This window comes from Mixophyes fleayi, chromosome 1, assembly GCF_038048845.1.
Source record: "Mixophyes fleayi isolate aMixFle1 chromosome 1, aMixFle1.hap1, whole genome shotgun sequence".
Classification (NCBI taxonomy): domain Eukaryota; kingdom Metazoa; phylum Chordata; class Amphibia; order Anura; family Limnodynastidae; genus Mixophyes; species Mixophyes fleayi.
Window position 1 is genome coordinate 255176657 of NC_134402.1, and position 12506 is coordinate 255189162.

At 44.5% G+C, this 12506-nt stretch overlaps 1 protein-coding gene across 3 annotated transcripts in view; it reads right to left on the minus strand.

Moving 5' to 3' along the window:
* The window catches only part of FREM1 (FRAS1 related extracellular matrix 1), a 189892-nt gene that overhangs the window by 77691 nt on the left and 99695 nt on the right, over nucleotides 1-12506 (minus strand). For all 3 annotated transcript variants that reach the window (XM_075209793.1, XM_075209801.1, XM_075209811.1), the window contains exon 22: nucleotides 3610-3751. In XM_075209793.1, the coding sequence (XP_075065894.1) occupies nucleotides 3610-3751 (142 nt within the window). The remainder of the gene's footprint in view (nucleotides 1-3609; nucleotides 3752-12506) is intronic.

The following is a 12506-nucleotide window of genomic DNA, read 5'->3' on the forward strand; positions in this document are numbered from 1 at the left end:
CTACTGCGGTTATCTGCTATCTGGACTCCTGCAATTTACTCCACTGTATTCTCTACTGCTGTTACCTGTGTCGTGGACTCCTGCATCTTCAACCATTATACCTGGTACTTATAGTTCTACGCTGCCTGTTGAAATCTACTATTGCTGTTATCTGTGTTTCTCCTCTGCACATTGAACTGTCTTGTGAGTTACCTTGTCATCTGTGTTTGTTAATAAACTCATTCTTACCACTTACACTCTCTCCGTGGTCCTACCTGAGAAATCCTGACAGTATGATCTGGCCATAATACCGAGCCTGCTGCTGCACGGCTTTCATCCCTTTTTGAAAAGGATTTCCAGGGGAGTGAACTACTCTGTATTCAACTTCAAGACCATGGCTACTATTTCCTCCGAAAATTCCCTGTTCCAGTTGCTCCAAGTGGACATTCTTCAACTTCGCACTCAAATAGTGCAAGTATCTTCTTTGTTGAATCAAGTGCTCAAGCAACTTCCACTTTCCACCCCTGATACATGCTGTTGTAAGGAGTCTTACTGTGCTGCTAACATTTCAGTATCAAATTTGTCTGCCTTTGACTCTCTGCAAGCAGTACGTTCCAATATTGCTGTAACAAATTCCAGGTTTTCAGGTGCTCCACGCCCCCACCTGACCGAAGAGGAGCGATGGCGCAGGAGGACCTACAAACTGTGTCTTTACTGTGCCAGTGATTTAAATTTTTTACAGGATTGCCCGCTCCGTAGACTCCGACCATCTTCAACCTCTATCTCCAGCTCTGAGTTACAAGCTTCTATCTCCATTCCAGACAAGCTGTCTGCTTCCATGAGAACCCGTGTTCCCCAGTTCAACCCAGAGGGGGCGCTGCCCTTAAAGTTTGCTCCAGAGTGGGCGCTGCCCTTAAAGTTTGCTCCAGAGGGGGCGCTGCCCTTAAAGACTTCTCCAGAAGGGGCGCTGCCCTTACAGTGCGCTCCAGAGGGGGCGCTGCCCTTACAGTCTGCTCCAGAGGGGGCGCTGCCCTTACAGTCCGCTCCAGAGGGGGCGCTGCCCTTACAGTCCGCTCCAGAGTTGCCTGTCCATGCGGTTCAGCCCGAGTTGACTGTCCATGCGGTTCAGCCCGAGTTGACTGTCCATGCCGTTCAGCCCGAGTTGCCTGTCCATGCGGTTCAGCCCGAGTTGCCTGTCCATGCGGTTCAGCCCGAGTTGCCTGTCCATGCGGTTCAGCCCGAGTTACCACTTAGTGCTTTCTGCCCTGAGGCTTCTCACAGTGCTGTCTGCCCTGAGGCTTCTCACAGTGCTGTCTGCCCTGAGGCTTCTCACAGTGCTGTCTGCCCTGAGGCTTCTCACAGTGCTGTCTGCCCTCAGGCTTCTCACAGTGCTGTCTGCCCTGAGGCTTCTCACAGTGCTTTCTGCCCTGAGGCTTCTCACAGTGCTGTCTGCCCTGAGGCTTCTCACAGTGCTGTCTGTCCTGAGGCTTCTCACAGTGCTGTCTGCCCTGAGGCTTCTCACAGTGCTGTCTGCCCTGAGGCTTCTCACAGTGCTGTCTGCCCTCAGGCTTCTCACAGTGCTTCTCACAGTGCTGTTCGCCGTGAGGCTTCTTACAGTGCTGTTCACCGTGAGGCTTCTCACAGTGCTGTCCGCCCTGAGGCTTCTCACAGTGCTGTCCGCCCTGAGGCTTCTCACAGTGCTGTCCGCCCTGAGGCTTCTCACAGTGCTGTCCGCCCTGAGGCTTCTCACAGTGCTGTCTGCCCTGTCAACTCTGCCACCCAATCCGGGCTCTCTGTCAAGTCATCTGCCCAGTCCGTGTTGTCTTCTGCCAAAGGGGTCCTACCCGAGTCCCCAGGGATGTATGTTCAACCCGAGCTGGCCGAGTCTCATACTAATTCGAATCCATCCTCTGTTCAAGTCTTCCAACTACCTACCTTCAATGGGGATATTCAGCAATTTCAGGCTCTTATTAAGTTTTGTATGTCCTATTTTCCTTCTGTATCAAACCTCCTTGATACTCAACGAAAGGCAGTGTTTTACATGTTAGACAACTTTACAGGGGAAGCTCTAGAATGGGCAGAGCCCTTAATTGAAACCCAAGACCCCATCCTGTCTGATTTACAACTTTTTACTGAGGCCGTGATCAAAGAATTTACACCAGCACTTGCCAATCCCACTCCCAGTTCTTCATCTATGTCTCATGTTCTATCTCCAGCTACTCCAACTTTGAGATTATCGTTTTCTTCACTCCATTTTCAGAAACCCTCTAAAAACCATAAAAAGAAAGTGAAGAAGAGGAAGAAGAAGAAAGATTCTCCTGGATCTCAACTCCCATGTGGTGTGGTTTCTATACCCTTCCCGTCCTTGCATGAAGCCTTCTCAACTACATGCCCAATTCTGGACTAAGACTCTGACTTTTCCGACCATTCCTAGTATTTGGGCGTCTGGAATCCGCCCTTTAAGGAGGGGGTACTGTCACGATTTGCACTCTGCAGCTGCTGACTGCAGTGACTTTATTGGATTTATTATGTATTCTACTTGTAGTACCACTGCCCACCAAAGGGGCCACTGTGCTACTTTGATCATTTTCCTTGATTACTGAGAGTTGTGTCACCTGCATGAGGCCTATATAAACCTGCCTGCTTCATACGGTCGGGGCCAGATCATCAGGTCATTCCTATGAGCATTCCCTGTGCTCAGCTTCTGCCTGCTAGCTGGACTCCTGCATATTTCTTCATTGAATTCACTACTTCGGTTATCTGCTATCTGGACTCTTGCAAATTACTTAATTGAATTCTCTACTGCTGTTGCCTGTGTCCTGGACTCCTGCATCTTCAACCATTATACCTGGTACTTCTAGTTCTACTTCTGTTGAATTCTACTATTGCTGTTATCTGTGTTTCTCCTCTGCACATTGAACTGTCTTGTGAGTTACCTTGTCATCTGTGTTTGTTAATAAACTCATTCTTACCACTTACACTCTCTCCGTGGTCATACCTGGGAAATCCTGACACTGTGAGTTTGAAAAAGTGGAGATGTCCTAGCTGTCATTTTGTAGAATGTACTAAACAAATGATAACTAGAATCTGTTAGGATGTTATAGGCAACATCTCCACCTTTTCAAACCCGCAGTTTAGTAAATATACCCCTAAGACATGCACATTCTACATTTCAGATCACTGGTACTGGTGTTATAAGTAATCCTCGTAGATTGGGTGAAATCTGGGGAAAGGGAAGCCGAGATCTGCAGCATAATACATAATACATAATCGCTCTGTCTGTGCATTCAGTGTGCCAGACTGGTATAAACTTTCTCAAAAAGGACAGAGTGAGAGTGAAGGTCATTATTCATTAAGGACAGTTGCAGTAAGATAGTTACATGATATGTAGCTGCTCCTGGTCAATTACTGGGTGGATATGTTCATTGGTAGCTATGTCAGAGAGTCGGATACCACTTTGTAATTTTAGTGAATGGCATTAATGGTGTGTGGGTACATAATGTCACATTCATTTAATAAAATGCATAATTTCATGGGCAACTTGAATTAAAGGGCTATACCTTATAAACAGATAATAACATTTCTTTAAACTAACATTTTCCAAGTGAATGTTTATGAATCGGAACAGACCTTTATCTGAAGTTCTCCTTGTTCTGGAGCTCTGTCAATTACATAATGAATTTGCTCTCTGGCAGTATCCTTATCTTCAGCTGACAGTACAGCACTTGAAATGATATAATGTTCACCCATGCTCAGCACTACTTCACAGTGCCTGTAATAGAAATGTTTTAGAAATATGTTGTCAAATGAGCTAAAAGAAAGCTCCTCACATTTGTGTAATTACTATCCCTAGATGATCACTTTTTATAACATGCTCACAGGTCAAAGTTAAGTGCTAATAAAATGCAGCAGGCATTGGGATCATTGATCATTACACTGGAATATCTGTGTTTTTCACATTGGCAGCAATGGTAAATGTGGTAAAGAGAAAATACTGAATATACTACCTTCTAGCATTATTGTCCATACTCTGTTTTAAACTGCTGCCATTTGAACAACACGAATGTTTCAGCATATTGATCAATGTATTCCATACTTGCCAACTCTCCCGGAATGTCGGGGAGACTCGCGTATTTCGTGAGAGTCTCCCGGACTCCCGGGAGAGTGTGGCAATCTCCCTGATCTGCCCACTTCCTAGTGAAGTGGGCAGAATTCGGTTTAAACGCCGCGTTTCGCCCAAAATGACGCGATTTCGGCGCCCCGCCCCCTGCACTCCCACGTCCCAGCCGGCATCTCCCGGAAGCCCAAAAACAAATGTTGGCAAGTATGATGTATTCATGTCTTTGAATATACAGAAAAAGTATATCTTTTTATAACACATCTCATGTGTTTCACTTGGACTATTTAAAATATCGAGGGGGAAAGGAGGTAGAAAATGTAGGCAAGCACGAATACAACAAAGATAATGCCCTCTTGGACAAATAATTTTTAAAAAGTTATTGTTGGATAAAATCAATTAAGTATTCTATAATTTTTCATATTAATTAGAACACTATGGGCTAGATTTACTAAGCTGCGGGTTTGAAAAAGTGGGGATGTTGCCTATAGCAACCAATCAGATTCTAGCTATCATTTATTTAGTACCTTCTACAAAATGACAGATAGAATCTGATTGGTTGCTATAGGCAACATCCCCACTTTTTCAAACCTGCAGCTTAGTAAATCTAGCCCTATGAGTATTGTTTCATTTAAGTATAGGTATGAGATTTTATTTTAACCTGGCTGAGGAAGTAATATGGCAGCTTGTATTCATGTTAATAAATGTAGATATGTACACAAATGAGGCTTTGTAAAGAGGAATAGAAAGAACATTCATAAAAATAAAAAAAAGATAAATTTGTGTATCATCCGCATAGGGATGATACTGAAATCCAAAGAAGCTTATTAGTTTTCCAAGAGAAGTGGTGTAGATAGAGAATAGCAGAGGACCTAGGACTGAGCCTTGTGGTACTCCAACTGATAAAGGAAGCGGAGCAGAGGTGGATCCAGAGAAATTAACACTGAAAGAGCGATTAGATAGGTAGGATGAGAACCAGGATAGGACAGTGCCTTCAAGACCTAGGGATTGTAGCGTTTGTATGAGGAGAGAGTGGTCAACAGTGTCAAATGCAGCAGAGAGATCCAGGAGTGGCCATGTTACTATAGTGTGTGTGTGTGGCCATGTTACTATAGTGTGTGTGTGTGGCCATGTTAATATAGTGTGTGTTTGTGTGTGGCCATGTTAATATTAGGGATGTGCACCGGCGACTTTTGAGGTCTCGTGTTTTGTGTTTTGGATCCGGATTTTCGTTATTTTTGAGGTTCGGATTTGTCTCGCAAAACACTTGACGAAAGGTCTCGGTTCGGATTTAAGGTATTGGATTCGGATTTTTTTTGAAAAAAACATAAAAAGTTTAAAAATCAAGTTTTTGGGCTTATTTTCACTCCTAGGCTATTATTAACCTCAATAACATTCAATAACAAGCATTTCCACTAATTTACAGTGTATTCTGAACACCTCACAATATAGTTATTAGTCCAAAACGTTGCAAAAAGGTATCTTTCTGGACTGCGTAGAGGAGTGGGTCACCACAATATATCTTAAAAACCCTGAACTTTTATGATTCGCACCAATAATTGTACCTGGACTGCGTAGAGGAGTGGGTCACCACAATATCTTAAAAACCCTGAACTTTTATGATTCGCACCAATAATTGTACCTGGACTGCGTAGAGGAGTGGGTCACCACAATATCTTAAAAACCCTGAACTTTTATGATTCGCACCAATAATTGTACCTGGACTGCGTAGAGGAGTGGGTCACCACAATATCTTAAAAACCCTGAACTTTTATGATTCGCACCAATAATTGTACCTGGACTGCGTAGAGGAGTGGGTCACCACAATATATTAAAAACCCTGAACTTTTATGATTCGCACCAATAATTGTACCTGGACTGCGTAGAGGAGTGGGTCACCACAATATCTTAAAAACCCTGAACTTTTATGACTCGCACCAATAATTGTACCTGGACTGCGTAGAGGAGTGGGTCACCACAATATCTTAAAAACCTTGAACTTTTATGATTCGCACCAATAATTGTACCTGGACTGCGTAGAGGAGTGGGTCACCACAATATATTAAAAACCCTGAACTTTTATGAATCGCACCAATAAATGTACCTGGACTGCGTAGAGGAGTGGGTCACCACAATATATATAATAAGAAAACCATCAACTTGTTTGATTCGCACCAATAAATGTACCTGGACTGCGTAGAGGAGTGGGTCACCACAATATATATAATAAGAAAACCATCAACTTGTTTGATTCGCACCAATAAATGTACCTGGACTGCGTAGAGGAGTGGGTCACCACAATATATTAAAAACCCTGAACTTTTATGAATCGCACCAATAAATGTACCTGGACTGCGTAGAGGAGTGGGTCACCACAATATATATAATAAGAAAACCATCAACTTGTTTGATTTGCACCAATAAATGTACCTGGACTGCGTAGAGGAGTGGGTCACCACAATATATATAATAAGAAAACCATCAACTTGTTTGATTCGCACCAATAAATGTACCTGGACTGCGTAGAGGAGTGGGTCACCACAAGATATATTAAAAACCCTGAACTTTTATGAATCGCACCAATAAATGTACCTGGACTGCCTAGAGGAGTGGGCACTGGGCACCACAATAAAATATATAAAAAACCTTCAACAGGTCTGCATTACACTACACATACGGCTGCTCCTCCATCCTCTCCATCATATACATGTTGGAGTTTTAGCGTGTGACAACCTCTTGTTTTTGATAATGTCAGTGCATTTTGAATATTTTTCAATTTGCCCCACACCACTGAATGTACTTTATCTATGATACGCATCTATCTATCTTGACTGCGTAGTGTGGTGGCCCCGGTACACAATTTGGTACCGAGGCCACAATATAATTAAAAAACCCTCCACGTGTCAGAATTCCACCAAACAAGTATCTGGACTGCGTAGTGGGGTGGCCCCGGTACCCAATTTGATACCGGGGCCACAATAAAATAAATACACCCTCCACGTGTCAGAATTCCACCAAACAAGTATCTGGACTGCGTAGTGGGGTGGCCCCGGTACCCAATTTGATACCGGGGCCACAATAAAATAAATACACCCTCCACGTGTCAGAATTCCACCAAACAAGTATCTGGACTGCGTAGTGGGGTGGCCCCGGTACCCAACTTGATACCGGGGCCACAATACCTCCTCCAAACATGCTACAGACAATTCGTCATTGAGATCCCATCAAGTATGTTAAAGACAGACAGGGTCCAAGTGTTATTAGTTGACTTTGTAAAGAAAAAAACTGTCCCTGTTGCACATAGTCGTGCAATGAAGACTTACTTTTTCATTTAAAGGCACGATCTTTCAAGTGTAGTGTTTGTAAGTCTAAGTCATATTATACTTTTGGTAAAATTGGTTTTTTTTGTTCCTCTTTATGTTAATTAATTAGTAATAGAATTAAAGTAGGAAATAGAATTAAATAGAATTAAAGTAGGAAATAGAGTGGTATAGAGTTGTAGTGTGGTATAGATAGAGTGGTCCACACAATATAATAATAAAACCCTCAACTGGTCTGAATTCCACCAAACAAGTATCTTGACTGCGTAGTGTGGTGGCCCCGGTACACAATTTGGTACCGAGGCCACAATATAATTAAAAAACCCTCCACGTGTCGGAATTCCACCAAACAAGTATCTGGACTGCATAGTGGGGTGGCCCCGGTACCCAATTTGATACCGGGGCCACAATACCTCCTCAAAACATGCTCCAGACAATTCGTCATTGACAGACCCCAGACAGACAGGGTCGTAGTGTTATTGTTTGACTTTGTAAACCCAAAAATATGTCCCTGTTGCACTTGCACATAGTCGTGCAATGAAGACTGACTTTTTCATTTAAAGGCACGATCTTTCAAGTGTAGTGTTTGTAAGTCTAAGTCATATTATACTTTTGGTAAAATTGGTTTTTTTTGTTCCTCTTTATGGTAATTAATTAGTAATAGAATTAAAGTAGGAAATAGAATTAAATAGAATTAAAGTAGGAAATAGAGTGGTATAGAGTTGTAGTGTGGTATAGATAGAGTGGTCCACACAATATAATAATAAAACCCTCAACTGGTCTGAATTCCACCAAACAAGTATCTTGACTGCGTAGTGTGGTGGCCCCGGTACACAATTTGGTACCGAGGCCACAATATAATTAAAAAACCCTCCACGTGTCGGAATTCCACCAAACAAGTATCTGGACTGCATAGTGGGGTGGCCCCAGTACCCAATTTGATACCGGGGCCACAATACCTCCTCAAAACATGCTCCAGACAATTCGTCATTGACAGACCCCAGACAGACAGGGTCGTAGTGTTATTGTTTGACTTTGTAAACCCAAAAAAATGTCCCTGTTGCACTTGCACATAGTCGTGCAATGAAGACTGACTTTTTCATTTAAAGGCACGATCTTTAAAGTGTCAGAAAGAGAGAGAAGACACAGGAGAGGAGAGTTGTAGCTGGGGACCTGGGGTGGAAGCTCCCAGGCTCCCCCAGCATTGCCTGGAAGTCTGAGCGTGGTGACTGAGCCAGGGCAAGGAATGTGTGCCCTGGATGAGGGGGAGAACTCCATGCCACTATAGTGAACCCAAGAGAGAGGGGGACACTGCACATGGAAGAGGCCCTGGAGTGAGGGCTGCTACAAGAGGCATGGTAGCTGTAGTGTCAGATCCTGAGGCTGAGAGTACACAGAGTGACGTGTCAGAGCACAGGAGACATTATCCCCGCAGAGGAGGGATGAGCTGCAGTTGAGAGGTCTGTTGTTGAAATAGGACATGCACACTTTAACAAACCAATCATTTCAGCGACAGGGCCTACCAAACAACTTTGACTGAAATGATTGGTTTGTTTGGGCCCCCACACCAAAAAAGCTATTCATCTCTCCCTGTACAGACTAAACAGGCTCTACTGAGGCAAGATGTCGTCCTCATCCTCAACCTCTGATTCCTCTCCCCCTACAGTGTGTACTTCCTCCTCATCACACATTATCAATTCGTCCCCGCTGGACTCCACAACCACAGGTCCCTCTGTAGTATCTGGAGGGCAGTGCTGTACTTCATTGAGGAATTGATTATTCATTTTTATAAACATCATTTTTTCAACGTTGTGAGGAAGCAACCTCCTTCGCCGCTCACTGACCAGGTTCCCCGCTGCACTAAAAACTCTTTCCGAGTACACACTGGAGGGGGGACAACTCAGGTAAAATAGAGCCAGTTTGTACAGGGGCTTCCAAACTGCCTTTTTTTCCTGCCAGTAACAATATGGACTGTCTGACATGTCTACTTGGATGGTGTCAGCAAAGTAATCATCCACAATTTTTTCTATTGTCACAGCATCCAATGCAGCGAGAGTAGACATGTCTGCAATGGTTGGCAGGTCCTTCAGTCCGGACCAGATGTTATCAGCATCCCCGCCAGTGCCTCTTTTGGGAAAACTGAGCTTTTTCCTCGCAGCCATAGATGTGGAAGAAAATGAGGGTGGAGCTGTTGGCATGTCACGGTCCTCTTCAGAGGACAATCTCCTGACCAGCAGGTCTTTGCACCGCTGTAGATTTGTGTCCGCCGGAAACAGAGACACAACATACGCTTTAAACCGAGGATCGAGCACGGTGGCCAGAATGTATTCCTCTGACTTTAAAAGAGTGACCACCCTCGGATCCTGGCAAAGCGTACGAAGGGCTACATCCACAAGAGCTACATGCTTGCTGTAATCGCAATGGCTTACCAGCTCCTCCCTCACTTTCTCCAGCTGCTTCTGCAACAGCCTGATCAGGGGAATGACCTGACTCAAGCTGGCAGTGTCGGAACTGACTTCTCGTGTGGCAAGTTCAAATGGCTGCAGAACCTTGCACAACACGGAAATCAGTCTCCACTGCGCTTGACTCAGGCGCATCCCCACTCCTTTGCCTATGTCGTAGGTGGCTGTGTAGGCCTGAATGGCCTTTTGCTGCTCCTCCATCCTCTGCAGCATATAGAGGGTGGAGTTCCAGCGCGTCACAACCTCTTGTTTGAGGTGATGGCAGGGCAGGTTCAAGCTTTTTTGATGTGCCTCTAGTCTGCGGTAGGCACTGGCTGAATGCCGAAAGTGTCCAGCAATTTTGCGGGCCACCGCAAGCATCTCCTGCACACCCCTGTCACTCTTGAGGTAATGCTGCACCACCAAATTAATGGTGTGGGCAAAACATGGGACGTGCTGGAAATTGCCCATATTTAATGCCCGCACAATGTTACTGGCATTGTCTGACACCACAAATCCCCATGAGAGTCTAAGTGGGGTAAGCCACTGGGAGATAATTTCCCTCATTTTCTCTAATATGTTGTCAGCGTTGTGCCTCTTATTAAAGCCTGTAATGCACAATGTTGCCTGCCTTTGCATGAGCAGCCATTTTGTAGATGCTGCTACTGATGCAGCTGTTGCTGTTGCTGCGGAAGGGGATGCATCTACCCAGTGGGCTGTCACAGTCATATAGTCCTTCGTTTGCCCAGAACCACTTGTCCACATGTCCGTGGTTAAGTGGACAGTGGGTACAACCGCATTTTTAAGAGCACTGAGGACACTTGATCGTACTTCTCTGTACATTTTTGGTATCGCCTGCCTAGTGAAGTGGAATCTCGAGGGGATTTGGTACCGGGGACACAATACCTCCATCAACCCTCTAAATCCCACTCCACTGATGGCGGACACCGGGCGCACGTCTAACACCAACATTGCAGTTACAGCCGCAGTTATACGCTTTGCAATAGGGTGACTACTATCGTATTTGGTGGTCATGGCAAACGACTGTTGGACGGTCAATTGTTTGGTGAAAGACTTAGCGGTCTTACGACTTCCCCTCTGGGAAGATGACCGACTAACAGCAGCAACAGCAGCAGTGGCAGTAGTAGGCGTACCGCTGCAGGATTCCTCGGATGAATCCCGTATTGAGGAGGACTCAGTCTGGCTGGTGACTTGGGCTGCAGGACTGAATCTGATGGAGATTGTGGAGGAAGTTGACGAGGAGGGTGTTGCTGGTGTGTATCCAACTGGACCACGGGATTTAGGTGTCCCTGTACCGATGAGGGTCCTAGCCCCAGTTCCTGAACTAACCACTGAACTATGAAGGTTATTCAGGTGACGTATAAGGGAGGATGTTCCTAGGTGGGCAAGATCCTTACCCCTGCTTATTTGAGCTTTACATAAGCTACATATTGCCATACATTGGTTGTCTGGATTTGGATAAAAATAACTCCAGACCGAAGAGGTGCATTTTTTGGTCTTCTGACCAGGCATGACGATGGGCTTTTTCATCCCATGGACATCAGCTGTTTCCCCCCCTGGTGCCTCATTTACAATAACCACATCACCATCCTCATCATCAAGTTCCTCCACAGCGCCAGCTACATCATCAATAGCCTCCTCCCGAGCCACCTCTTCCCGTACAGTGATGGGAAGGTCAGGCTTGACAACCACCAACACCCTTGGACTCGCCTTGGGGATTTGTGATAATTTCTCTTTAGAAGGCAGAGTTGTTTGCTGTTTTGTTGCTGACAGCATAACTCTCTTCAATTTTTTGTAGGGGGGGGGGAGGAGGAGGAGGGCTAAGATCCGTGGGTGAAGCTGAACCACTAGTCATGAACACGGGCCAGGGCCTAAGCCGTTCCTTGCCACTCCGTGTCGTAAATGGCATATTGGCAACTTTACGTTTCTCCTCAGATGATTTTAAGTTTCTCTTTTTGCTACTTTTTCTTAACTTGGGCTTTTTGGATTTTACATGCCCGGTACTACGAGATTGGGCATCGGGCTTGGAAGACGACGTTGATGGCATTTCATCGTCTATGTCATGACTAGTGGCAGCAGCTTCAGCATTAGGAGGAAGTGGGTCTTGATCTTTCCCTACTTTATCCTCCAAATTTTTGGTCTCCATTATATGTAGCACAAGATACTGCAGAATGTGTGAACTTGGTAATATTGCAGTACCAATGGACTTATACTGCTGGATTGGTTTTGCAAATTTGGTTATAATTATTATATATTTATTTTTTTTTTTTTATTTTTTTTTTTTTACTTTTTTTTTATTTTTAAAAAACTTGGGAATAGTGGGGAAATAACTATGCCCTTAGAAGCACAGAGCACAGGACACAGCACCACTGGACTGAACAGGACACGGCACAGGACCCAGCAGCACTACGGAACTCAGCAGGACAGAGCACAGGACACAGCACCACTGGACTGATACTGCAGAATGTGTGAACTTGGTAATATTGCAGTACCAATGGACTTATAATGCTGGATTGGTTTTGCAAATTTGGTTATAATTATTATATATTTTTTTTTTTTTAAATTTTTTATTATTTTTTACTTTTTTTTTATTTTTTAAAAACTTGGGAATAATGGGGAAATAACTAT